The sequence below is a fragment of the Pagrus major genome, chromosome 19 (assembly GCF_040436345.1).
Source record: "Pagrus major chromosome 19, Pma_NU_1.0".
Lineage (NCBI taxonomy): Eukaryota > Metazoa > Chordata > Actinopteri > Spariformes > Sparidae > Pagrus > Pagrus major.
In genome coordinates, this window is record NC_133233.1 from 6,524,077 (window position 1) to 6,552,018 (window position 27,942).

The following is a 27,942-nucleotide window of genomic DNA, read 5'->3' on the forward strand; positions in this document are numbered from 1 at the left end:
AAATTTCAAAAAGTTTAACATTGGCTGGGTTGCATGCTGGATTAAGTGAAACCAGACCACGCCTTGATCTTCTATAATTATAAATCAGAACATACAGAACCACTGTTAGAAGGCTCAATGCTCAGGCAGTTAGGAAGGGCCTTGAGGAATACCAGAATACAAGGGGAAACCCTTCAAAATGTGGCTTGGTTAATGCCATACTGTTGATACTGACGGCATCCCCACACATGCTCAGAGACACTGTTGGAGTCCTTCAGCTCCTCTAATCCCCGCTCCACATCTGTTTTACCCCAGCCTCATCTCACCTCAGCATGCCTTTCCATCTCACTCTTCCTTTTACTCTGTCATTTCACTTTAATTTTCTACACTGTGTTATTAAATGAATTATTTTTAGTGTTTCTCATATAATCAGCATGAGATGTTTCCTGTGTGAATACAGTTCTCATACCATGGCATTGACACAGGCAGCAGGGGCCTTATTACAGAAACATTTCCTTACTGCTTGTCCTAAAAATCAGCTTGAAGCAATTCCTAAACTCACACCAGTCCTGTCCTCTGTCAGACCTCATTTCTGAGCTTAATCCTGTCAGTCATCACTCATCCTGTCATGTCTGTATCTGTGGTTAGACTGTACACGAGACTGCCTATCCATGACAACGATTGTCTCACTTCATTTGTCACTGGCTAGCTAGCTTGCTGTAATAGCCAAGAAAAGTCAAGCATTTAGTTTTGGATTCAGTGAGTTGGAGGCATGTATTGTGTCATGGAGGAGAGGATATATATGCAGACATATATGTTATCTTATCCAACAGGCTGATGTAGATGTTATCTTATCCAACAGGCTGATATAGATGTTAGCTTCTCCAACAGGCTAATATAGATGTTATCTTATCCAACTGGCTAATACAGATGTTAGCGTCTCCAACATGCTAACATAGATGTTACCTTAACCAACATGTTTATTTAGATGTTAGCTTCTTCAACAGGCTAGTTGGTTAGTGTTAGCTTATCCAACAATTACAGTTTTTAGTAACATTTCATTCATATTAGTTCAGAGGTTCAGAGTTTGTTGAGGACAGTTTCAAGGTAAAGGTGGACAGAAAGGGAACTACTGCTGATTCAACCTAATTCAAAGAACATGATTAATACTCTGTCGGGGCTGAATCAACACAGGACTCTCTGGATGTTTGTTCTCTCAGAGAATTGCAATCTGTCCTGTCCTCTCTGTGAACCGTCATTGTGCGCCTGTGGTGTTGCGGCAGCCCTGACCCAGCCAGTTCATAGTGTCTACCCCAGCTTGAGGAGCTGAGGCTGAGGCAGAGGGGCAAGGAGAGGCTGGGGTCAGCTGGAGGACAGCTGCAGGATTCCAGCCTATCCTGCCGGCTCATCCTAGATTAGACTGTTAAGGTAAAGCAAACCATAGGGCGCCATGCACAATCTGGGATAGAAATACATTGAAAAACAGCCAGTTTTGGTATTAAGCTTACTAGCAGTAAGCTGTAATGATGAACAAATAAAGTACATTGATTTGGAGGTTTGTGACCGAGCCAGTGTGGTTCATCTATCCCATCTAGGAGAAAGAAGGGTGGGGCAGATGAGCACAGAGGACAGAGACTAGACCACAGGCTATCAGCCATATGAGAGAAGATATGAATGGAGTAAACGAGGCGATGCTAGGCTTGACTTCAGCTGAGTCAGAACTGTAATGTATATCATATAGTCCAGTTTGGGATAAGCCAGGGGAAAAGCTTGTTTTAGAGTAAACGTTGTGATGCGAGCTGATGTTAAATGCTGTGGAGTTTAACTATACAGACTTTAACAGAATTCTTTAATAATAGCCAGCATTAAAAAGAAAATAAAGGCTTAGTAAAAACAAATGGGTGGTGGGGGGGGCGAGGGGCTTACCTGTACTGTATAGCTCACATGGTGAATTCAGCATTATGTACATTTTCAAAGCACTTATTCATCAGTACAAAACCAAAGTCATATCATACTCACCACTCTGCTGCTCGTTCACAAATTATTTTCACTTCACAGTCACTTCCACTTGGTTGTTTTTTCTCTGTGAAGCTACAATGTGAAACCCAAAGCTCCCTGCTGATTGTTCTCAGTAAAAACTTACCAATAGAAGGGGATGCATTACCCACTGAAGCTCTAGAAGTCTTTTAATGTGTAAAAACTGTGTTATTGACGGTAGCTTCATACTTAACCAAAAATATCAAAGTAGATTGGATGAAAGTTTTTAACAAGAAAATTATATTTAAATAACTGTGTTGATGTACTTTTGGTTTTAGTGGTGTGGAAATATACATTAAACTGATTTCATCAAGATGTAGGTTGACATGGACAAGTTTTGAGTTTGTATTAACCAGGGAACAGAGGAAATTAGGACTAAAAGTCTAAAATGTCTTCAAGTATGAGCATGTTCCAAATAATGGAATGGTTGTCTCTGTAGCTGAGGTTAGTAAAGGTCATGGTTTGCATTAAAGCTCATTAAGTAGGCCTATGGTAACAGTAACAATCCTTCCTCTGCTTTTTGTTCTTCTACTCTCTCCCTACGCTTTACTGCAATGACCAGACCATTGTCTTGGGCCAGGCCTGGCACAGGGTCACTCCAGCTGGCTGAACAGTGGAACACCACAGTTGCTCCTTTGATTGACTGTGTCAGTGTTCAGCCTTTCATGTTGTTGTAGCAGCAGTTCTGAAGAGCTGCATTTGGCTCAACACTTGACCCTTTTCTTTAACTAATATCTCTCACATCTATGGCTTGCATATTCAGTTTAATTCAGTTCTTTTTTTCTTTGAGCATGGAAAAAATATATACTTTCACTCTGTAATCAACTATTCAAATGGCAACCAAAAACAAACTAACAGAAAAGTTGAGACCGGTGGTAGATTAGATAGTGAGTAGGTACAGTCTTCTGCAGACATCTGCTAACGTGGTGATTTTAGCATTAGCAGGGCTAAAATCGGAATGCCTTAGCCTGAAACAATACATGTGAAAATAACAGAAGTGGGGAGAAACACTCTTCATTACACTTACTTTACCTGATTAGACTTCTTCTCCGGACTATGTACAGACTGAATCCTCTGACTCTCCTGCTTTTGTGTTTCTGTTAGTCAATCTAAAACTGGTCGGGTAATTGAAGGAATATATTTAGTGATCAGCTAAAGAATAACCCCAAGCTGCCAGGTGGAAAATTACTTGCTGATGACATTTTTTAACCTTACTATTTTAATTTTATTTTAGGCAGGTTGGTCCACAACTATAAAATGAGTCATCAAACGCAGGGACCCAACAATATGCTCTAGTCTGGTACAGTCTGTAGCCATCACTAGACTTGTGACTCAATGTTTTTGTACTTCCAAATCACCTCCTTCTGGGTTTAAAATCCTGATAACAAGGTGAGCAAGAAGTGATGACTTTATGGTGCAATCTGCTGCTGAGAATGTCACTGGAATAGAGAGTGGACTGTAGTCTGAGTCATGCTTCAGATGGTGAGAATGTCATCATAACAAAGACTGAGTGGCACCGTTCCTCCACTAACCCCTGCACCACCTCCGCAGCTGATCCTGAATCTGCCGCCTGTCCTCAGAAGAACAAGCCTCACAGGGATCCACTGCCACTTCTACGGCGTGTCCCTTTAAAAGTAGAATTAGGCGAGTGCGTGTGTGTGTGTGTGTGTGTTCATTTGAGGCTGTACTCATCCTTTTTATTCTGTCAGGTCAGCCATGTGTCCACCAAGCGTGGGATCTGGCTGTCTGGCTGCCATCATGTTGTGTCTGTATTTCTCTCTGAACATCAGTGTGTTTGTTTGGTTACTGTGTGCTGGTGCTGGTGTTTGTGTATGTGGGTGTACGCGTATTTGTTTGTCCACATTAGTGTAGCTGCAGCAGAGTATGTATGAGTGTGTGAGTGTGCGTGTGTCCTCAGATGCATCACACACAGATAAAGTTCACCCGTCAGACTGATAGCTGCTCCAGTCTGTCTTGCCACACTTCGTCCTCAGGCAGAGGTCAGCACCCCCACCGCCCAGCAGCAGCTCTTACATAATTTGAAAATTCTGTCGTCACTAAACACATGATCTGATATCTAACTCTCTGTGGCACAAGTCACACTTTGTGGTGTTGCATCCTAGAGGCCAAGGTTAACCCCTTTTCTCCGACTTAGTTAATTGGGGTTTCTATCCCCCGCCCCCCACGCGTTTCCTTATGACTGGATCGCGAGTCAGCCCTTTATTTTGTCAGCCTTCAGATTTCGTGACCAATTTAATAAATTGGAAGTGAATGCTGTATTATTCCTTCATGATTTTATTTTTTATGGGACATATTTCATACTTACACAGGCTGTAATATTACTTTGATACTCTCTCATTTCATCAGCAGATATTTGTCTTGTGTTGTCGTCAAGGTTTTCTATCTGTGTGATACCTAGTTAGCCTGTTTTTCATTAGGTTCAGGAATTTGTTCCAGTTTGTGATGGGTTGGTTTGTTGCATAGCAGGCGATGTCATCTTGATCTCCGTGGGCAAAATATAAATTTTAGTTCTTAGCTCAATACACATATGTTATTTCACATTTTCAAATTTTTTTGAACTCATGTGCAACATAATTTGCAACATAAAAGTGAAAATGTCCTGCCAAAGTTGAGTGTTACCGCAAAAACCCAGCAGTGATTCTGTCCTCTGGTCTGTAAAGAGACGGTTGTTAAAGGTCAAGTAGTCGTGATGAATGATGACACTGTAATGAGCCTCCTGACTCAGCTGCAGTTCGAGGAACAATTCATGTTCCAAAAAAACACACAGACATACACATACTCACATGTGGTGCATCACAGTTAGCCTCCCTCCTTGTTTTAAGCTGAGCAGTTCATTGCTGGTACATTAAACACAGTGCAGTGTGGAGAGAATAACTCAGCATGAAATTTTCCCTCGTGCACTGAACTGAACCATCCCGGAATTTGTCTGAGCTAGAGGAAGGCCTCAGGCACAGTTGCATTTACAGAGTCAAAAAAAAGCTGAAGCCCAAAATGTTATAAATACTATTGTTTCACAGCAGATGCGATACAGAGGGTAAGTTTAGGGCCAGTCTGATGCAGATGGTAATGACAAACTCCAGTATACATGAGAGGAAACTGGTAGATCAAACAATATCTGATAGGTATTATAACAATCTTTGCTAAAAAAAGAAATAATATAAATTTTGTTTTAGAAGTAGTTATGATAATATTGTGCTCACTGAAGTCATTGCTGTGATCTAGAAATGTGGCAACATTTCTACTGCAAAGTCCATCAGGACAGGAGACACCAGAGGCCAGCAGGGCTGTAGCCTGATTTTATCTTGAGTCCAAATTTTCTAACCGCCAAAAAAAACTCCTAGTAAAATCTTTTGAAACTTTCCAAATTTGCTTTACTCATGGAGAAATAGTAATTATGGTGTAAATGTTCCCAATTTACAGGTTATAAATAAGCAAAAAAGTTAGCCAGGTTATTGAAACCTAGTGGTACTTCTACAGTTAACTGGCGGTAGATAGAATGTTTGTGGAGGACCTCAGCCAATTAAAAAAATTATTAAACCCAAATTCACATATACAGTATATCCTTCCAACTATGACAGTAGAGGTGTGAATCTTCACTGGCCTCACGATTCGATTATGATTCAGCTGTCAACGATTCGAATGCAAAATGATTCTTGATGCATCTCAGTGTACGGCATCCTCAGTGATCTATATCACTGCACATGGCTACTTTTCATCATTTAAATTCCCCTTTATTCAGAAAGTTCTTCCATCAGACTACAGCAGTCTACAAAAAAAGCTGCATCTTTTCAATACATAAACAGTACAAAAACAAAACATTTATCCATCTGCAGTGCCTCACACGTTTGTTGTAATCTGCAATAATATTGTTTTTACATGGGAGCTTTAAGATAAGGCATTTATTGACTCTGCTGCACTCACCTCTCTCAGAGTTGGACGACAAAGTTGACAGCACCTCCTCAGATCTTGGCTGATTAGCTGGGCTTGCTGTTACAGTTATTATTTATGGCTGCAGACGTTAGCTTCAGGTGAAAATGGCTAACGTGTTTAGTAATTGTTTTGAGGCAGAAGTCATGCATAGCGTGGCTTTCGTTCAGTTCGTGCTTCCCACAATTTAATAAAATCTGACATCTGCCCCGAGACGTCCGTTTTAAAAAATACTCGGTCTGGTTTTTTTTATCATTTGCAGATGATCTCTGCCTCCCTCCGACATACTTCCCACATAAGTCACAATAGCCTAATGTCCGCTCACAATTCAAAGCATGGGAGCGATGTTGTGATGTAACTTTATTGTCCAGCTGAGGCCGGACAATCAACAATCAACATAAGCTGCAGAGTCTCGATTATGCTCTCTCTCTGCATCAATGCAGAATCTTCCATGTCCACATCACATGTGGACATGGACATGTGCATCTTATAATCAGGAAATTTCCACACCTCTATACAACAGGCTGTTTGCAGAGATTACACCTCCGTTTTCCTATGACTTAAGTGACTTAAGTGAGATTGCATGAGACATAGCTGGCTGGATGAAAGTCAAAACATGTATCTAAAAGTGTGCAAGAGGAATCTTCAAACCCAGAAATAAGTTCCTTTGTCTCACAGGCAATGGGTTTTCAGAATTAGTTTTTCAGTTTGATGCCTGAAATAAGGTCTGTAGTCTACTTAAGCTTAAGAGACTGTCATGTTTTATAACACAACATTAAAAACCTCAGTAAATACCCCACAATTTAATAATAAAACCCTTACATGTCTTAAAAAAAGTGGTTGCCAACAAGTGTCTAATTGAGACTACAGAGGTTGTCGGGGACATTAAACGTCATCACACCGAACACGGAGACTCATCTACTCACTAGTCCGTCTTTACAGGCCCACTTTAGTTACAAGCTTTTCTAACTCTAACTTGTAGATTGATCAGTTTATAGCATAGTGTGTATAGTATAGTGTATTAATAAGTTTCGTGGTGTTGACGTTGAAGTCATATGACCATAATGTAGTCCATTTACAGCCTAATGTTAGCTTTTTACTTCCGTGGATGCATAGACCCTTCAAAAATGATAAAAGTGGTGTGAGGCTTGTGAGGATTCTCTTTCTGAACAAAAAGTATCACAGACTTGTTTACTGCAATAATCCAAAATCCAATTGAACAATCCCATAGGCATTTTGTTAAATTTCTGAGTCAAAAAAACGTCATTCCTGCCGCTATACAGTATACAAATGTTTGAGACATGGAGCCTCAGCCACTCAAGTGGAAGGAAATAGGGCATTTTATGGTCAAAATATCATATTGTGATTATTTTGACAGATATTACGATTGATGATAATGCGACATTTGTTGGGGTCTGTATCAAACAAACACGTTTTCATAGATCTGGAGAACAATATTTATATGTTAGAACATATCTGCAGCTCTACAGTGCTTCATTTTAATGCTGTTTTGTCACACATTTTACCTTTATCAAAAAATTGCAGCATTTCGTTGGAAATTACACTTGGCAATATTTGATTGTATATTGTTTAATTGTGCAGCTCTAATCTGAACCACTATTTGATGCAAAACTAAAAGTGAGCACATCTGAAATGTCCATTGTACGGGAAACCTGTGTGAACCCATTTACAAGTACTCACCTTTGTATTCACTGCCAAATAAGATAACACACAAGTTTATGTCAAATCTCTTTTAGTAGCTGACTGCATATGTTTCATGTCCTGTTGGGCAATATTAGAGCAATTTTGCTACATTCCCAGATCTCTGCAATTAACTACTGTACAACGTTATAATGATCAATAGAAATGATGGACAGAAAGTGAAATTATCCTTTTATGTACCACTATAACAGGCATCTACCTAAACTCTGCTAATTTAGCCCAAGAGATGTTTTCTTTGAGTGATGGGGACTTGTCAGACAGCTACCAGCTTTGAGGTTATGTATTTCTGTAATCACCCCCCCCCCCCCACCCCCCCACCAAAAATAAATAAATAAATTAAAAAAAAATACAAAAACACCCTGTGGTCATAGCTGTAAATAACATAACCGAGTCAACCCGAGTGGTTTGGTCAGGGGTGAAATGGAAATAGGGAGACATATTAAAGGTTTTCATTCCAGTGCCCCTGAATGCCTTTTCAAAGCTGCTTAGTCTGATTTCAGCACCTTGGACAGCGGAGCAGCACAGCAGGGGAAACATCCGCCTGTTTTTTTTCTCCCTGCAACATTTTTGCTTCACTGATTAACTAAGAAGACCAGAAGAAGCTCAGTGCATTTATGTGTACTCATGTTGGCTACCTTAACCATGCGGGAAGTCAAATTTGTGTTTACAAGGGAGACACACAAGTGTGAGACCGTAAGGACGAGTGCTGCTCCATGAGTGTTTTGAATCAATCGGTGACCCTGCCGACGGAGTGTTTTCTGCATCCTGTCGAGACAGACAATACACACCCTGCCATGGCCCCTGTGTGTGTCTGATATATGAAAGCGTTAGTGACTTTGGGTGGCGTCCTGTCTGTTTGCCTCACTGTCACCCTTCATGAACGCTGCTGGGAGAGGGTTGCCATCGGTGCCTCCCTCCTTCTCTCCTCTGCTCCTCCCCTCCATTCGTTACGCCTCTGTCTCACTTCCTTGCTATTTTTCCGTTTTTTCCCTTCCCTCCTTTCATCCACTCCTTTTTCCCTCATTCTATAAAACCTCTTTCCTGTTTTTCTCCCCTTCCCTTGCTTTCCTCCATTCAACCCTTCATCTTTCTCTCTGACCCTCTGCCTGCCTTTCCCTCACCATATTTTCTCCTCCTCTTCCCCTTCCATTTTTACCTCCCACACACAAACAGCCACATTAAATCTGCCGGTCGGGGTTCTGGCCTCTGCTGTCCAGGCAGGATCTCTGGTTGGAGACTGGGACAAGAGTTGAAGGGTGACTACAGGAGTAGAGAGGGAGGGAATGTCTGAGTGCGAGGGGAGGCGCTAGCTGGCGGGGCCTGGGACCTGGACCAGACAGACAGTGAAACGTCACGCCAAACCCAGACTCCCCGACTGTGATCGCATTCTTGTGTGTGTGTGTGTGTGTGTGTGTGTGTGTGTGTCTCTTTTTGTGGCGTTTTGAGTGTGTGCGTGTTACTGGGGGTACACAGTGTTAGTAGCTCAGAGCCAGCTGAGGCTGCAGTGGAGACAGACAGAGACAGAGGCACTGAGCTGTACATGGCAAGCACCACTGAATATTGAGTTGTATGGGACTGGGAGATCTGCTTTTGGGAGGAAATTTGGCAGGTGAGAGTGCAGGTGCATGCGCATGTGTTGCAAACAGTTTATGTGTGATAGGGTCAACTGTATAGAAGTGTTGATGTTTTATAAATGCCTATGTGTGAGTCATTTGTGAGTGTGTGTGTGGATTTGTGTCTCGTGGATTTTAGTAGCCTTGTGTTATTAACTTACACATGTACGGCGCGTCATCAGTGAGGAAGAGAAACTAATGTTCGATGATCCATGTTGTCACTGCAGGTTGTAAGCTGACCACAGGGGGACAGACATCTGCGTTGCGCCAAGAGCCGCAGGGAGAGGTGTGGCCACACTCACTTGAACCGCAGCAGGCCTTGGCGACGGACTTCTTATCAGGTACAAGGTGGAGAACATTGGTGTCACTTCCAAATGAAATGAAATAAATTAATAATGTTTCAAAAAACTATTACTGATGATAGTAGAGCGACAGTTTTGGGTGAGTTTTTGGTCATGGTGTCTTAAAGGAACAGTTCACCTATAAATTTAAATTCAGTCATTATTTCCTCTCCTCTCTCCATGCTGATGGAAAGTCAGGTGAAGCTTCGCAGTCCACAAAACTTGTCTGGAGCTTCACAGCAAAACAGTGTTGCAGCATTCTCCTAAACAACTGAAGTAGCTGGGGACTATGGGGACTAATAACCGGCGTAATCCAAGTCTCCTGAAGCCCCAAGATCCAAAATAAATTTAAACATATATATGTATTATGTCAACTTAATTGATCCCCCGGCAGAGAAATTCAATTCAGATGGGGGACAATGCTAACACTTTTAGCTTTGTAGCTACAGTGAAGATTTCAGCTTTATAAAGGGTGTAAATAATATTTTTTTAAATTAATTTTTTAGGTTGTTTTTACTTTTTGTAGCAGTTTAGGTGAATGCTGCAATTCTGTGTTGCTGTGAAGTTCCAGAAATGTTTTGTGGACTACGAAACTTCGAAACTGTCCCTTTAAGCGATTTTAGTTTGAAACATAAATAAGGAAGGACATGTTTAACGTTTGTAGTCAGAATAACAATAACAGCTAATAATTTATTTCAGAGATCACTACTATCTAAGTAACAGCTACTACCACAGGTGTGTCTGAGCCACCTGACTCAGACTGAGCTCAGACCATAGTCAGGAGTCTGGTCCCTTCAGACTTGACTTTAGACTCCACCCCAACTCCACTTTGACTCATGACTTCACTTTAATAACCTCACCAATGCCAAAGATTAAAAAAGACAGATTAAAATAATGCAGCCAATCAACTTTGAATCAATTTGAGAACGACCAATCATGTTGCAGAAGCAGAGGGGAAGGATGCATTTAGCAGTGCAAACCAGACACACATAAAATGGACTAAACAGAGAGTTTAGGACTTAGCCTTAAACTGGAACCTTGGACTAAATTCTTACTTTATTGCAAAACTTGAGACTTTGTCCCAACTTTGGGACATTGTTAAAGTACTCATGATCAAAATAGTGAATAATTCTCAGTTATTCTTACCACAGTGAACTTTATTGAAAAAGTATGTTGACTAATAGGAATATGAAAAGGACTTTATCTGTCGTTGTCAGTAGCTCTCAAGATACAAATATAAAAAGTAAACAAAGACAACAAAGCTGACCAAAGACAAGTAGAGAATGTTGTTACTGTCATGTCAATATAGCTATTCAAGTATGCGTTTGAGAAATCTAAGCTTGTATTTGCTAAAATGTAGAAACCTTCCCATTTCTCTTTTTGTTTCCTTCCTCCTTGTTGTCTACCACCACCTCGCCCACTCTAAATTATTAATGCCTTCTTGCCCCTTCACACCTATTCCATCATCTCCATTCCTTCTTTTTCTCTTTTTGACTGCTTCATCCATCTTTGCCTCTTTCTCTCCCTCAACTACTTCTTCTTTCCCACATTTCTCTTCATCCTCTTCTCCCTCTCTGTTGTTGTTTCCCTCCATCTTGCCAGCGTCCATGGCAGGTTATTCAGACCCTCTGGGCTCTCAGACCAGCCCTGCCCAAATGATGGATGCTGGCCGAATGGGAGCTTTTTCAGGTATACCTCTAATGTTTCCTTCTAACTGCCACACAGCAGCGCTGCATTAGTACAGATGCTGGTAGTACTACTATGATACCAGCAGCAGCACTAATAACTTACATTATTAGGTTGACAGGTACTTCACAAACATGAGCTTAAAATGCAATTTGATTTTTTTTATGGAATAAAATGGAATGGAATAGTCATAGATACACACACACATGCACAGTCACACACGCGAGTGCACACACACACACACACACACACACACACACACACACACACTAGTCTTTGAGGAATTTTAGCTTGGCTCAACAGAACCAATTAATTTGACTTGCTGTGCTGAGTGGTGGTAACTGTGTGAACACATCTTTGCTTTTAACTGAAAATGTTTTCTTTACCTTCATGGGCCTCTAATGCCTTTTGTTTGCACACTGACCTGTTGGACTATGCCTTTCTCTTCCTTTTTCTGTATTCCTTTCTCCATTTATATCTTTCTATCTATCAGAATAGACACCATTTGTTGGTGTGAATCTCAATTTCTTTAACATTTCAAGATTTACAACATTTTTGTTAATTTCTCAGTGAATAATATATGTATCTTGATGAAAAAAAAATCGGGTGAATTTAGGTGGCTGGTATCTATGAGTGAGTACAGTATGATGTGGATGCTAGATTTGGAGAGCTTAAAATCATGGTTAAGAAGTTATGGGTGATTTAAAAGTATTGTGGTACTGGATTGGCTTGATTGAATTAAAGGGGACTGTTGGGCCTCGGTGGAGGTATGCATTGCCATGTTTGCATTGTGTCATTTTCAGTGGAATAGTAGATGATATTAGTCCATAAACTGATTATTTTTGCAAATAAAACAAGTAGCTAGCTGACACTACTGGCCTGGATAAATAAGATGCTGCTTTTAGTGTAACAGGCCAGGTACATGCGTAGCTAAATCACTTCTGAAGAGGACGCATTTTGTGTGGAACATTATCTTTTTTTTTTTTTACTGATCAGGTCAACCTTTAGCATTATGAGTAAAGTAAACTCTGTTATGCTGGTAACACAACCTACAGTGTAGCTGTAGTGAGAGGTTGAATGCTTCTCTACATCTATGAAGATATGTGTAGAAATAATCTGCAATGTCCTCTCATGAGATATATGTGTACATACTGTATAAAGTTCGATTTTTAATTCTTCTCTAGATTCTGTTAATGGTGTGTTTTAAAAAAAGGAGTTGTTTCCCAATCATAAAGTTCAGTCTTTGACGATCATTAAAGCAAACAGTGATATTTCAGTACCCAAATCTCTTTCTTCATTCGTTTTATTTTTTCTTAAAAAATGTCTTAACAGCTGGCCTCATAAAATCTTCCCTGAGAAATGGCTCTTGTTGAGGCAAAGCTTGTTGGCTGCATGCAGAGTTGTAGCTGTCATGAGCTTGGTATCTGCTTGTACTCCAATGAGTGACGCACACACACACACACACACAGACACACACACACACACACACACACACACACACACACACACACACACACACACACAACCACAACCACACAGTATGAGCTATGAGGCTGAGTTATGTCTTTCACCAATGCCAACCTCTGCATACCCAGACCTCACTGTTGCCTTAATGAGACCTGTCGTCTCTGGGCCACTGCTCCAGGCTTGAACCCTCACACACACACACACACACACACACACACACAGAGTTGACACTTACATCCATGGATGCCCACAGAATTACTCTAACACATTTTCCACCAATTAACACATTGAACCCTCATACACATGGAAAACCTCACTAACCCCCTTATCCACACTCACAGACACAGAATATCCAGGAGCTGAATGTATGAGTTGAGTTGTCTGAGTCATTCTTGCTGATGCATCTTTTTATCTCATGCCCTCTTAGGCTGTCTCTTTTCTTTTTTGTCTTGTTCCCTCTCCTTCTCAGCTCTTGCTCTGTCCTTGCTTTGTTAATGTACAGTACTGTTCTTTGTTTTGTCCATGTTTAAACGAAAGAATATCCTTGTCTTCCTTCTTAGTATTTGAAAACCCACCATAACAGCCCAGGCACCAGAAGAAACATTTCTGCCAACCATTGATTCATTCACATTTGTTTGTGTCATAGTACCATATTGGCATTTGTACAAAACCATGTCATATAACGTTCTGTTCACATTAAGTGTGTAGGACCTGACCCACTGAGCAGGCAACGTCTGTGGACGTCCAAAACAGGTTGATATCATGTCTGTCGGGCCAGGCCATGATCTGGACGTCCATTGACAGCCAGAATTAGTCGATAAATGACAGTGAGAAAAGAAGTTCAGTCAGGCCATAATCTAGACATCCACTGACATCCAGAATTATTTGAGAATAGACGTTCATACTGGCTATGATCTGGACGTCCACTGACAGCCAGAATTAGTCGATAAACGAAAAATAAACGTCTATACAACGTCCAGAAAAGACGTATAAAAAACTTTCATTCTGGCTCCCCATAGGACGTCTTTTAGACGTCTTGGATGTCCATAAATGACGTCTAAAATACGTGATCTAGACCACTTTTTGCTCACTGGGGAGTTTAATATCAGGAGGTGGAGAGGACGGTGGTTGAGTTACAGGTGAGGAGGCTGCCAAGCTAGTAACCACAGTTCAAGACTATGTTTCAACATTTCAAGTGTCAAACCGGGACAGTTATCAGTTTTGTTTGTGGTGAGTCGGGATATCTTCTTCTTTAGCTGTGTGTAAGCAAGTGGTGTTGTGCCTAAACTAGACCAGAAGCACAGTCATGTCACAACATAAAAGTTGTGATGTAAAGAAATGCACAGTTTCAATATTTTCGTGGTTGCAGAAATGTGCATTGTCAACATTTATTCTAGTGATTGATTGACTTTAGCTGGACATTGTGCTGTTGCAGGCTAATAGAAACAAGATAGAGGGCTACCCTCTGTTAAATGGATTATTGTTTGTGTATGTTTAATAACAGTAGCATCATTGCTAAGATAATCCCCAACCCTGAACCTATGTATATGTTTGTCTGCTTTGTATTGTCAGGTTTCTCCCAGCCTGGTGGGATGGGGGTCAATGTGGAGGTGGGGACTGCACCCCTTTCAGCAGAGAGGATACCAAGTATAGCAGAACCCCAGCACCCTACACCCCCAACGGGATCAGAAGCCCCCAAAGACCACACCCCCATGCTGCCTGAACCCCAGGCTCCTCGCAGCCCTCTGGACCTGTCAGCAGGTAATTCACTTGCAGATTACCTTTACATGCCACTAAAAGGTTTATCTAGTAACAAGAAAACCTGCTCTTCTTCAACAAGGTTGTGCTTGACAATCAAATTTTATACGCACATTCACACATTGCCCAAAGCAAGTCAGCCAATTATCTGGCGCAAATGGAGCCTTTGTACCTTGCTCATGGACAGCAATTTCCCCTTTTCCTCTTGATACAGTAGACTTCTTCAGCTGTTCAACCAAACTGATGTTCAATGCTATTTTCAGTTTTGTAATATACTGTAGGTACAGGGCTACACACCACCAGGGTTGAGCATAAGCTGAAGTGGTATTGTCATTGAAAACATTCAAATCCATGGTGCACTTTCCTGACTATGATGTCATGATTTGTAAGATACTTTCTTTTTGACTTGCTGAATAATTTATCTATTTGTTTCACTAGTCCTCCTGATATTTGTGCACAGATGATCTGTCCACTTAGCTACTTCTTTTAGCAGTCTAATGCTTTAAAAACGTACTTATAAAGTGTTAATTTCTAGACTTCTGTAATATCTGACAAATACTGCTAATTAGGGCTGAATGATGTGGTGAAAGAAATCATACTGCGATTATTTTGATGGATACTCTGATTAGTGATTCACGATTAGTGGGAATGATTATTTTTGCATTAGGGGCCGACCAGTATCGCTTTTCAGGGCTGACACTGATACTGATTATTAGTAATGAAGGAGGCCAATAACTGATATTAGGAACCCAGAAACATTTGCAGTAAAAATAAAAATCTGAGTGTCAAAGTTTTGAATAACCAGTGATGGAATGGAACTATGTGAGGTTTACTCAAGTACTGCACTGTACAATTTTGAGGTACTTTACTGACAGGGCCCTAACCTGTCAGTGACGGGGCCCTAACCGGTCCGTGACGGGTCCGCTCAGACCTGGAAGAGTCCGTGACTGGAATGAGATCCCCCTTGATGACGTAGTGTACATGGGGCCGAATCGTAACGCCCCTAAGCACTGTGTGGAAACCAGTTGCAATGGTTTATCAATCCACTAGGAGGAGCAGTGATGATGGAAGCTGAACCATTATTTCAGCTTGAAATCAGCTGTTCTTACTGTATCATACAGTATTTGATGTGCTTTTGAGAGTGTGATTCCCACACAGAACATATTTAATGATTATTAGGCTACCATATCATGAGGTCATCAATATTATGCTTCAGCTTTTGGTTTTTCAGCAGTTCTGCATGAAAGCGAAAGTAATATGGCTGGAGAATTAATGATTTAACAGGAAGGAAAAACTGTGTGGCCAGCACTCATCTGAGCGGCTGACTGCATTAACAGCGTCTGCAGTGGTACTGAGACAAACTATTATAGTGTAAGAACCGTTTTCTTGTTTGTTATTGTAGTCAGGTTTCACCCCTGCATTAAGTCTGTTGTGTCATTCTACTTCATATAAAGTAGGCACTGGAAAAATAAACTTTATTTAATTTGACTAAGACCGGAATTTAATTAGTAACAAGGTAGCTTACAGTCATAATAAAAATAACAACCACAACAATAATAAAAAAAATAATAACATAGCAGTGTCTCAGAGACCACAAATCATTGTCTGAACTTACATGCTTCAGAGAGTGGTGTAGATGGCAGAGTAGAGGGCCCTTCTCCAGCAGCTGTTGGAGGCTTCTGCAAAAATGTCCTGAGTGCATCTGAAAGATTTAGGGTAGAATACTACATATTTGCAAACTTCACATGTAGTAACTTCAGAATGTTGAAAAGTCCAAAAGTTGAAATGTATAGAAAAAATATCAATTTCCAAAATCCACAACATGTTTTTAACGAAATATTCTGCTTCAATCTATATTTGATGGCCTTTAGCCTTTCAAAAACAACATTTTCACTGTGGCAAAAAAAAAATTGCTCTCCTGACGGCATGGTCTGGCAGTAATCTAACAGCATGAGAAATACATTTTTTTCTTCCTGTTAAATCTTTAATTTTCCAGCCATATTACTTTAACTTCAAAAAGATGAAGCATAATATTGATGACCTCATGATATGGTAGCCTAATAATCTTTAAATATGCTCGGTCCGTGATCATATTTGTATTTGAAGTATTTGGTTTGAATATTTCACTGGGTGTGGGTGGTTACAAGACGCATGATCTATTACGCTCAGGTGACACATTTTCAGAGATGCAATCAGTTTATAACAGTGTGTTCACAAACATCTTCTGCGTATCTTGGGAGGTGACGGAGGCCAAACACATCATTAGCATTACAGTGCATCTTTTTGTTCTTGCTTAATGGGCACTGGCCATCCCAACAGGTCTCCCAGCCCCCCACACTCATCTGGCGGCTGCAGGGCTTTTTGAATCAACTACAGATTTTTTGTCCTGCATTTTCTCAGCGTGCATCCACAGACAAGAAGAGCACAGACAGATCTCAAGAGGCAGAGCCGCTGCGCATGCTCTCCAAACTCTGATCAAACTGTCTAAGCCTGGCTGTGCTGATAAAATATAAACCAAGAATCTGTTACTACACTGCCTATTCAACATGCTGTGAGAAACATTTTGAGTGTAGTACTTAGCTAAAATAGAGTAAGATCATGAACTGGAAGTCCGCCCTATTTTGTTTATGTACTATGAAAATGGAGGCTAAAAAGCCCTGATGAAACTGTAAAACAAGGCAGTGACGAGCAAACATGAACAATGGTCCTGTTCATTGTCTATTTCTCTCCTGAAGTGTTTTCAGAAACTGAAGTGTTTTCAGCTGTAATACCATGTTGTTTGATACCAGCTTGGGAAAAACACAGCCCCTTTTCTCTGTTTTCTCTGGTTATGTAGCAACAATTTCAAAAATATTAGTGTCTTTCTACTGAATAGACAGCCCACTTTTATGCAAAGGCCATCTTAAAAGTCCTACAAAAGTAAAAGTAGTAAGCCTACTCATTAAAGGTGCACTATGTAGTTTGGGGGAATACATTTTAATCAGAAGAGAAATATCTTCATTTACTGATTTTATGTGCCTCAACAAACTAAATAAACACACTGTCTTTGTATTCATGACAGAATAAACTGAATAAACAAATGGTTCATTTCAGAATAATATACGTAGAGTATATTCTCGAATTATAACTATTGATGCATTAATGTGTTCATAACTTTAGGGCTGCAGCAGGTAAAGGATGAACTCATTTTAATAACTGTTTATATTGCTGGGTGGCTTAACCTACAATAATATAACCTAGATTCAACTTTAGATTATTGATATAAAATATAAATAAACTAAGTAAAGTAACCAGTCGGCCTAACGCTAACTAAATTAAAGCTTTAAAATAAATGAAGTGGAATAAAAGTGTAATATTTGCCTCATATATATATATATATATGTATATGTATATATATATATATATATATGTATATATATATATATATATATATATATATATATATATATATATATATATATATATAAACAGTAGAGTAGAAGAATAAAGTTAAGGTTTAGAGGGTATTTTGCTTTCCTGTATATGTGTTTTGTGAGGGAAACGCCATCTCATGGTGACACCCTGCAGTTGAATGAATGGACGTGTTTACAGTGGAATCTAGGCACACCCCCAGGAGGAGGGGGGGACTCCCAGTCAGCTGGCAGCCGAAAGATATTTATTTGGGAGGGGAAAATTGAGGCGACTGCATCTGTACATTATACTTTTACTCAACTACATTTATTTGATAACTTAAGTCACCAGTTACTTTGCAGCTTCTGATCATTCAGTGTTGATAGGCTGTTACTTGTGACATTTAACCAATCAGATCGTGTTGAGTGAGACCACAGAGTGGTGACTACAGAGAGAGGATGCTGCATCAGAGCCAAAGTATTGCATTTTTTAAAACTAAATTATTTTGTTTGCAATCAGACACAAAAAACCCACAGATACCGACAGTTGGAAAAATGTTGAATATCAGCCGCGATGTTCAGCCAGGCCAATAATCGGTCTATCCCTATTTTGCGTCACAATTTTTATTTTCACTGTGAGAAAACATTTGAAATCTGGAGAACAAGATTTGTACGTCAGGACATCTCTACAGCGCTCCAGTACTTCATTTTAATGCTGTTTTGTCTCACATTTTACCTTTATTGAAAAATTGCAGTTTCTTGTGATTTAGATACTTGGCTGTATTGCGATTTGGATAATATTTCCTTTAATTGTGCCGCCCTACAGCTTATTGTTATTTGGAATACTGTAATAAGACCCACCTCTACAGCATGGTTTGAACTGAACAATTCTTTAATCGTGATGTGTTTCATCATTTTGTCCACCCCCTGCATTTTTAAAAAAGGAATAAATAAGAAATGATAACTTTATCATACAATATATATCACATATATATGACTGTGGCCTGTGCTGCACCGGCTGATCTGTTCCACAGAGGGGTGCAGTATACAGAGCAGCTGTCTGTCTCTGTTTTTCTATAGTGTCCTTTTCACACACTCCAGCTCCAGTGTGATTTAGTCATCCAGCTCAAGGTCAATGCACATCTGATGCTGACATGTATAGGGTGCCAAGGCTTCCAGTCATATACTGTATGTGTTTAGTCTGTGTGTGTGTGTGTGTGTGTGTGTGTATGTTTATCCTACAGAGAGAAGCTGTCTGTGTCTCCCACTGTCCACTCTCTCTTGACCAGCTCCTCCCTTCCCCCACCACAGCCGACCCTGCCCACCCCATTGGGCTGCTCTCCAGTTCAGTGCACATCTGATCCTAGAGAGCATGGAGTTGTAGTTGTCACCATGCAGTGGCTTGTGTCACATAATATGGCCATGCTTACATCCCGTCCCATGTGGCTAGAGGAACAATGCACAAAGTATCACAGCAGCTGAGCCCCCATGCTGTGCTACCACACAGCAGGTGGCAGGAACCCTTGTATGTTTACAAAATAAGAGCAGGGGCACATATCAGAGTGGGTATGCATCTGTTTGGTGATTTCACAGCTAGTAGAGTTTGGCACCACATAACCATGAACTGGGGTTGGGCAATGTCTGCCGAATTGGCATATGACGATGTCTACCACATGTCCACCACATGTCTGTAACTTAGCTTTGTTCAGCCTCATATGCATAAAACAACGTTGGCCAACTAGCCACAGAAGCTAAGCTAAGAAAACTGTATTAAAACAGCACGACTGAGAGAAACAGCGGCCCGTGGGAAAAGGAAACACTGCTGCCACAAATTTAACAGAGTGTCTTGGGTTCTCCTAACTGAGCTAGTGTAATAAGAAAATAATAAACAGGACATGGAGACGTAATGGCTCCATGTCCCGTTAGTGCATTGAGCAGCAACATACTTGCTCTCTTTTAAAACACGATGTTATGATAGTCAGGGATTAGTAGTTGATGTTTGTCAGCCATCGGTGACGGATGATGCCATCGTTCATCGGCCCAACCCTACCATGAATTTAAAAAAGATATCTAAAAGTACAAATCTCGTTCCTCTTCTAAGATCCCTTAACTGAAGCTTTGTGGGTGGGAGTAGATGGATGTTGTTGATAGCCAGCAGACACTCATTTAATTCATAAAACAAAGCAAATGCAAAATCTTATCAACTGAACTAATACTGATTTTCAGCTATTTCTTCATGTCTTCTTAAACGACAGTTCCCGCTGAAAACAATCTCATGATACACTGTGAATTCTCAAATAAGCAGAGGTGAAGAAAGATTTTGGGAATGTATGGTACTGTAAAGCATTGGGCATTAAGGCAATGCTTTAAACAATCCAGTCACTGGGAACTTGTCTTGGCACGAAAGGTCTTTAACCACATTTGTACAGTCTATCGTTGTTCCTTGACCAGGTGATCCTACATGACCTGAATCTGGTTTGTTGGATTCCACCTGCTGCTGAAATGTTAACTTCCAGAGACCAGATACACAGCAGGAATGTTTGAGTCAATACAACTGAGCTGTGCTTCAGTTTAACTGCAAATAGTAGTGCTTCAACTTGAGTCACTGCAGCAGATGGAGATTATTCATTAACAAACTTTTCAATCAATCTGTTTTAAGCTACTCTTGCTTGTTAGCCCCACACCTCCACTGTGAAATTGATTGAAAGACTGTGTGCCTGTCTGTGTGTGTCTGAGTGTGTGTGCAGAATCTCTCTATGTGTGTGTCTGCAACTGCTAGGTAAAACATGGTGACTCACCAATGCAGCAATCACCAACCCCTCCTTCCCTATTATAAGATGTAGAGTACCGACCTCTGAAAACGTGAAGGGACTTTGTAATGAATCTGAATGAGGGACTGAAGAAGAGCAGGACAATTAAAAATGTATCATACTGGCAACATTGGATACGTTACATTCCTAAATTTAAGGGAAAAATTCACCCAAAAATTAAAATTCAGTCATCATCCCCTCCCCCAATGCTGATGGAAAGTCAGAACAAAACATTTCTGGAGCTTCACAGCAAAAAAGCATTGCAGCAGTCTCCTAAACAACCGAAGTAGCTGGGGACTAGTTTTAAAATGTAAAAAACAAGTCAAAACAACAGCAACCCAAAAACATCATCATCCCATCAAATAGCTCCAGAATCTGCTAGTTCCCAATTTTTTTTGAAAAGATGTTATTAACACCATTTTTAAAGCTGAATTCTTCACCGTAGCTGCTAAGCTAAAAGTGTACACTTAGTGTGAAGAAGGTCTATAAGCCTGACTGTGCGTCAAGGGTGTAAATAAGGTCTTTTCAAATCAGTGTGGGATCTCTGGGATTCAAGAAACTTAAATTACACAGGAAAAGTTGTTTAAGGCCATTTTCTGTTTTTTACATTTCAAAAAGTTCTCATCTACTTCATTCACCTTTGAAACTGTAGAGTTACTACAGTATGTGCAATTAAGGCGAGTTGACTGTTGACTTCTATGCTCCCTTGGCCTCATGAGGTTGCAGGACACAACATTTAAGTCATTCTGATTCATTTGCCTGATGTCTTTTTCTGCCTCTCCCAATTATTGCACATACAGTACAGAGAGTCGAGTTCTGTCACAGGTTTTTTCATATGAAATATGGCACTCCAGAGAGTAGCTGTACTGTATGGGGCCTGACAGATGCTCCACTTTAGCTCTTTTTCTCTCTATCTATGTGTGTGCGTCTGTGTGGATAACTAAGAAGTGGAAACAAACTGGGCCAAAGTAGAAGAACAACCTTGTCTCAGCGGGCAATGTCCCCTTTACTCTTGTTACCTCTTGTCTACCTGAGCTTTATCATACAATGTCCCAAGACCAGGCTGTTTTAGTTACAGAATGGCTGCCTATAATTGACCTCCTTTCTATGGGACCATTAAGCAGTCTTTTTGTTTTTGTGTGTCTGTCTCTTTGTTCATGTATGTGTAAATGTAGAACACTGTATATCTATATTGTGACCTTAATTGCCTCTGCACACAAATGCATAATCATGCACACACAAATGCATAGACGCACATCTTATTTTGATCTTAAACAGAGCTCTTTTGCTGCCCAACAGTTTCAGCGTGAGTGTGCAACTCTGTACTATAGGCCCTGAGGCTGCAGTGAGTCAGCCACCGAAAAGTACCATCATTTAATGTAATACTCTTCAGCATGTGTGTGTGTTTGATTCTCATTCCTCCCAGCACTCACTCATTCACTCAGTATAGACACAGACAGAATTTTAAGACTTGAAATCCAGCTTGGGGTGGATTTTTATTGGTTTTAAATTAAGAGAAAAAAAAAAACACACATTTGTTTGTTTGACTGACTGAAGAGGGAAATGCACTTCAATGAATGAAGGAGAAAAACCATCCCTTCAGTTCAGATCCATGGTTGTAGTGATTAAGGCTTGGCTTTTTGGAGGAACGTGCACCCCTTGTGGCTTTGGATTGAATTCCTTCAGATGCTACTATGCTGTGTCTGATCCATTTTGTCATCTCCTAAGCCCTTTCAACGTTACAGTTAATTAAAAGATGCCATAATAGTGTTAATTTGTTGTTATTTTGTTATTTACTGTTATCTTCTTTGTAATATTGTTTTGAGACTAAGAATTTGTGCGTCTTTGACATACACTCTAAGGTTTCTGTTATTTTCTATTTGAAATAGACTAAGGGAACCAATTCATATAAACAAATCATCTCCCCCAACCTTAAACTCTCCCCTCTTCACCCACAACAAGGTGCCTTAGGCGATGGTTGGCCAGGCCAGGCTGGCTTCCTACCAACAGACGTTCCTTTCAATCCTCATGCCAGCCATCTTGCAACCAGCCCTGACGACCCACCTGACAGTTGGCCTAGCCGAGAGAGTACAGCCTATGCTGGAGGCGACGAAAGGGAGGGAGATGGATCAGACCGAAAACAGAGGAAAAAGAAGAAAAGGCGACAGAAGGAGGAAGGTTCTTTTGAAAACATCGAGAGTAGGAGTCACCTTGAGGTGCAAGCACAGGGAGAAAACACTCCTTCAACCGAGGAGTTTTACCACAGGATTGGCCCAAGGCGGGATAGAGGAGAGGGTGGCTGGGAAGAGCAGCTTGGGAAGAGTGGAGGCCGAGGGAAGAGGGGTAAGAGCAGGAAGAAGCTTCCAGAAGAGTGGGGAGTGATGGCGGAACCATTTGTCCCTGCGTCTGCTGCAACCTCTCAGATCACAGAGGAGGTGATGATGGATCTAGGGAGCTCTGTTCAGGGGAACCTGGAGTCCTCGTTTACAGACATGGACACCAGCCAGAGCCCCTGGAAAAAGGAGGTTTTCCCCGAAGAAGGCCTGGTCCCTTCCCCCCTGTCCCAGGACCTATTCTCTCCAACTCTTACTCCCATCAACCCATTGATCCTGAACAGCGAGCTGAATGCCACAGCTGCTCCATTCACCATGCCCTCCACCAACAACAGTGCAAACCTTGGCTCATGTCCGGATGACCCATTTGACCACCTTATAGATACCGAAAATGCCAGCTTGGGTAACAGCAGCCAGGCCTTTTTGCCACCTTTCTCTCCAGAGAATGAAGCAACAGGTGGTGACATGGTTGACAGCGGGATGTTTGACAACACCAGTCCCCTCCAAGAGTCTCGAGTGGAAGGCATTCCTGAAGGAGACACTTCCGCTTTCAGCCCTGCCTCCCAGCCAAGCCCGGGAATCTCCCCAAAAGGTGAGGTGTTAGCCTCAGCCCCGCCTCTCTCACCCTCAGATGCTTCATGGCTCCTGAACGACTCCCACATGAGCAGCAACAGCGAGCTATTTGACTTCAGTGACATGAGCACTTCAGGTCATCCTTTACCCTTAGGATTGTCCTTCGACACCCCTAGCCCAGCCCCTCTCCGCTCCCCCAAAACCACAGCGCAGGAATTCCAACCCAAAGAGCACAAAGATGCCAAGTCAGCCCAGAAGCAATCCAAGAAGTCTCGTTCTTCATCTTCCTCCTCCTCTGTGAAGAGTCCCACCTCCCCAGGAGAGAATAAGTTCCCTCTACAAGAATCCCCAGTCATCACCCCTTCTTCCCCTCCATCGACCAACCCTCTGGCAACTCCAGGATCTGGTCTTAACCCTACAGCTAAGCCTTTCTTTCCAAGCTTTGCCGACTCCACGGAAGAACCTGCTGCAGTCCCTTCGGTTATCCCCATCATTGAAGGTTGGTTGTAGTCAGCCCTGGACAAAAAAGTTAGATGTAGATAACTAAAAGAAATGAGTGGTTTATTGTCATGCATGATGCTTCCATCCAGCTTGAGTCATTCAGATATTCAAACCTGATTTTTAAACAATCCTTTGGACAGAATTGATTCCTTGGGTGTCCTTCACTCATTAGGGGTTTAGATGGATAATCAGACCCATTTCTATTGCCCCTTGCATGGACACATTTGTCTAAAACCTGGCTGGGGCTTTTTGGCTTGTCCTGTTGGACTGTTTTTGAGTGACTAACGCATGGGCTCAAGTGTTGACCAATGAGGCTGTGGATTGGCTTAACTTTAATCTGTGAGTATCTTCATTGCCAATGATGCACTGCTGGGATTTTCTCATAATTAACAGTGTTGTTGTTGACGGGTGTGCTACTACTAACCAATCACAGAGTCTTTCTCCTTAGTGACACCACTAGGCATCTTCACCAAATCAAAACCAACCTTCTTTTTTCTATTCTTTCCAGGTATATGTGTTAACACTGTAATCACACTGTTTCCTTGCATCCAGGTTTGAGATGTCACTCTTTCTTCTCTGTCCTGTGTCCAATTAACTCCTTTTTCTCACTAGCTGCCTGTTTCTTTACAACTTCTCCTAGAAAAGAATGTTGAAGGAAAAGGCTTTGTTGATGTCATGTTAACTCCTTTCTGTTGTTATACATCAACAGTTCACAACCTGGTGTGTATCCTGAGAGTACAACTTTTAAGACATTTCAAATGTTAATTGTTGTTTTTGTTGATTTACTTTCCATGTTCTGTGATGATTGCTGCCTTGGCTGATACCCCATCATAGGTGAGTCCTATTTTGATTTTCTCTTGCAGCTTTTTTTGTGATTTTCATGCATCATTATTGGGACTAATCATTGGGCTATTACAGAATTGTTGACAGAACATGCAGACTGTTGAGTGCTTATTGAGTGAAAGTTTCGGCAACAAGGCTGCTTAGATCAGAAATTAGTTGCTGACGGAGTCTTTTTGGTGACAGTAGGGTGCCATCGCTCTCTTTGCAGATGACGTTGTCCTTTTGGCTTCATAGGGCCTAACCAGTAATGTGCACAGGAGCAGGCTGCTCCATTTCTGTTGTGACAGTTGTTGTGTTTCCAACCCTAATCACGAGTGTGTCGAATGACCAAAAGAGGGAAATTGCCAAAACAAGTAACAGAAAGTATTTTCCTTTGCAGGGTGGCTTTGCTCACCTTTAGAGGAAGGATCCAAGGATCCAAGAAATCCAGAAAGAGCAGGGAAATGTATCTGCATTAAATAGGCGCTGTTTAACTTGTTTTAGGGCATATGACAAGGACACTTCCCAAATGCCTCTTTAGAGTTTTTCATGTCATTTCTATCTGAGAAGAGACTTCAGGAAAATTCAGACCATGGTGGATTAGATATCCCATCTGGCCTAGGAATACTGTGGGATCGCTCAGGAGGGGCTGGAAAACTTGGGTAAAAGGATATCTCGGATACCTTGATTAGCAACAGTGCCTACATTAGCTATTTGTTCACTGAGGCATATACTACAAAGAAGGTTCAACATACCTGGGATATCTTTTCGTTACCTTGCTTCACTAAGCCTAACAATCACAATCACAAGAGATCAGACAAAGGAGGATATCAACTTGGTAAGTCAGCCCAGGTTTTCCACATCTAGCCATGAGCACATTGACATAAAAGGGGAGGTGTTCGCAGCTTATGACCATTCGCAACAACATTCACAAATCCTCTGGAGGCAGTACAGAATATGTCATTAAGGAAGAGCACACTATGAGACAAATATAAGAAGTTAAAACACATAATTGATGCTAAAAGCAACAAAGCTACAGCTGTCAAATGCAGAAAGGACCGCTGACATAAAAAAATCACAGACTTTGTGAATACGTAAATTAATAAGCTTATAATATCACTCCCATCATTAGGACACAAGTAAATCTGACTATAATTATATTTGTGTATTCCATTATATAAATGTTTTGCTTATATGTATTTTTATGTTGTGTATGACAATCTTAGAATTTTTCTTTAATCTGAAACCCCTGTGGCATCAAACAGACTTTGGAGAAAATAAAAGATAAATATGTACCATAACAAAAAATAAATATACTTTTGGTGTTATCTCATTGAAGATTTCAAGTGTACAGAAGTACACCTACCCCGATCTGTGCACCAAGCTCCAAGGGATCTTCTATGAATGATAATGTCATTTTTCAGAGAATTGATTGGTCAGTAGGCAGTAGGGATGGGTGAATCGATCCAAAAATATCGATACCTCCAATACTACGTACCCCTTTTGTAGAGCTATTCAAGCATCAATTTGATGGATATAAAGGGGTCGGTTTCAGTTTCAGTTTTCAACGTAAAATGTTCAGCCGAGTGAACACATGTAAGCCTTCTCTTTGCTTCTCCACTGCTCTGCTGTTGTTGTGTTGTGTGCACTATTCCCGCATTGTGCATGTGCAGTTTGCCCTGGTACGCACCCTGACCACTAGTTCATCCGACATGCAGTGATGGCTAAACGCAAGAGGGGCATTGTTTGGAGCTACTCCACAGCTGTAAATAAACCAAATAGTACAAGGGGATGTTGGTGTATGTTAATGCATCCCTATGGTTATCTACTTTTAAGTGCAATTTGGCATTTGTGCACGTGTATACTTGCAAGTGTTTGTTTGTGTGTATGCGTGTCTGTGTGCACGGCTGCGTGTGTGTGTGTGTGTGTGTGTGTGTGTGTGTGTGTTTTCGCTCTTTTCCAGAGAAGCTGATTTATGGAGCTACATAGTTCCAGAAGATTTATTTCCTTGTCCTTCCTTTCAACACTTCCTGTCTCTGCCTCCCATTGCAGGCTGTAATGAGGACTGAGGCAGCCTTCAGCTCTCCACAGGAACAGCAGAGTGTTGAACCTGGCTATTAAGCAGCTTTGATCAATGCCCCCCATCCTTCTACTAGAACGGAAGGGCTTACATTAGTATTTTTGTCACTTCCAAGTCCCATGAATTGGAGGCTAAATTCATGCTTGTTGGGCTGAAGTTTGATCTCTTTGTCATACACAGAATGGTTATGTTTCGCTGTGTGTGTGTGTGTGTGTGTGTGTGTGTGTGTGTGTGTGTGTGTGTGTGTCATATGAGTCATATGAGAGAGAAGGCAGAAGACAAAATGCTGATTGCAGCTGGCTCTGTCTTCCCTCTGTGTAATGAGAGCTTTGTTAGAGGCCAGGGGTGGATCTTTGTCACCAAGAGTGGTATTTAAGCCTTGTACAAAAGATAGGAAGGCATGTGTGTGCAAGAAGAGAGACTTTGGTACAGTACAGTTAGGAAGAGAGAGGTTGACATGCAGAAAAACACTGCTCAAGTCAGAAAAACAAAAAAAGAGGAACAGAGGGATGTATAAGAGGGGAGCAGGGATAGAAAACATTGCTTTTGTATCAAAGGAGAGAGAAAAGGAAAGGATAAAGGGAGAAGAGATGATGCTGTGGAAGACTTGTGGGATTGATGCAGGAATATGACGAGATGAACAGAATAGTGAGAGGGAATGAATGCAGATAATTCATAAACCCTTCTTGTAATGAAAGAGACATACAGGAGTAATATTGAGAGGCAAAAGCCTAGATGGAGATGGAGAACGATGTAAACCTTTGAGAGGGTGATGTTTAAAAGTGAAAAGAGAGAGCGAGGGTCAGAGAAGTATCAGCATTGGACAGTCTGTATCCACACGGTCAGTTTAACAGCAGAAAAAGCTGAAACAGCTGAAACAGAT

The 27,942-nt window shown here is 41.1% G+C and overlaps 1 protein-coding gene across 2 annotated transcripts in view; it reads left to right on the forward strand.

Annotated features, from left to right (window-relative positions):
• LOC141014403 (uncharacterized) overlaps window positions 1-27,942 on the forward strand; it is a 135,378-nt gene that overhangs the window by 53,442 nt on the left and 53,994 nt on the right. Inside the window, exons 4-7 of one of the 2 annotated variants that reach the window (XM_073488166.1) lie at window positions 9,527-9,640; window positions 11,243-11,329; window positions 14,366-14,554; window positions 22,713-24,155. In XM_073488166.1, the coding sequence (XP_073344267.1) occupies window positions 9,527-9,640; window positions 11,243-11,329; window positions 14,366-14,554; window positions 22,713-24,155 (1,833 nt within the window). The remainder of the gene's footprint in view (window positions 1-9,526; window positions 9,641-11,242; window positions 11,330-14,365; window positions 14,555-22,712; window positions 24,156-27,942) is intronic. The other variant, XM_073488167.1, reaches the window with a different exon arrangement.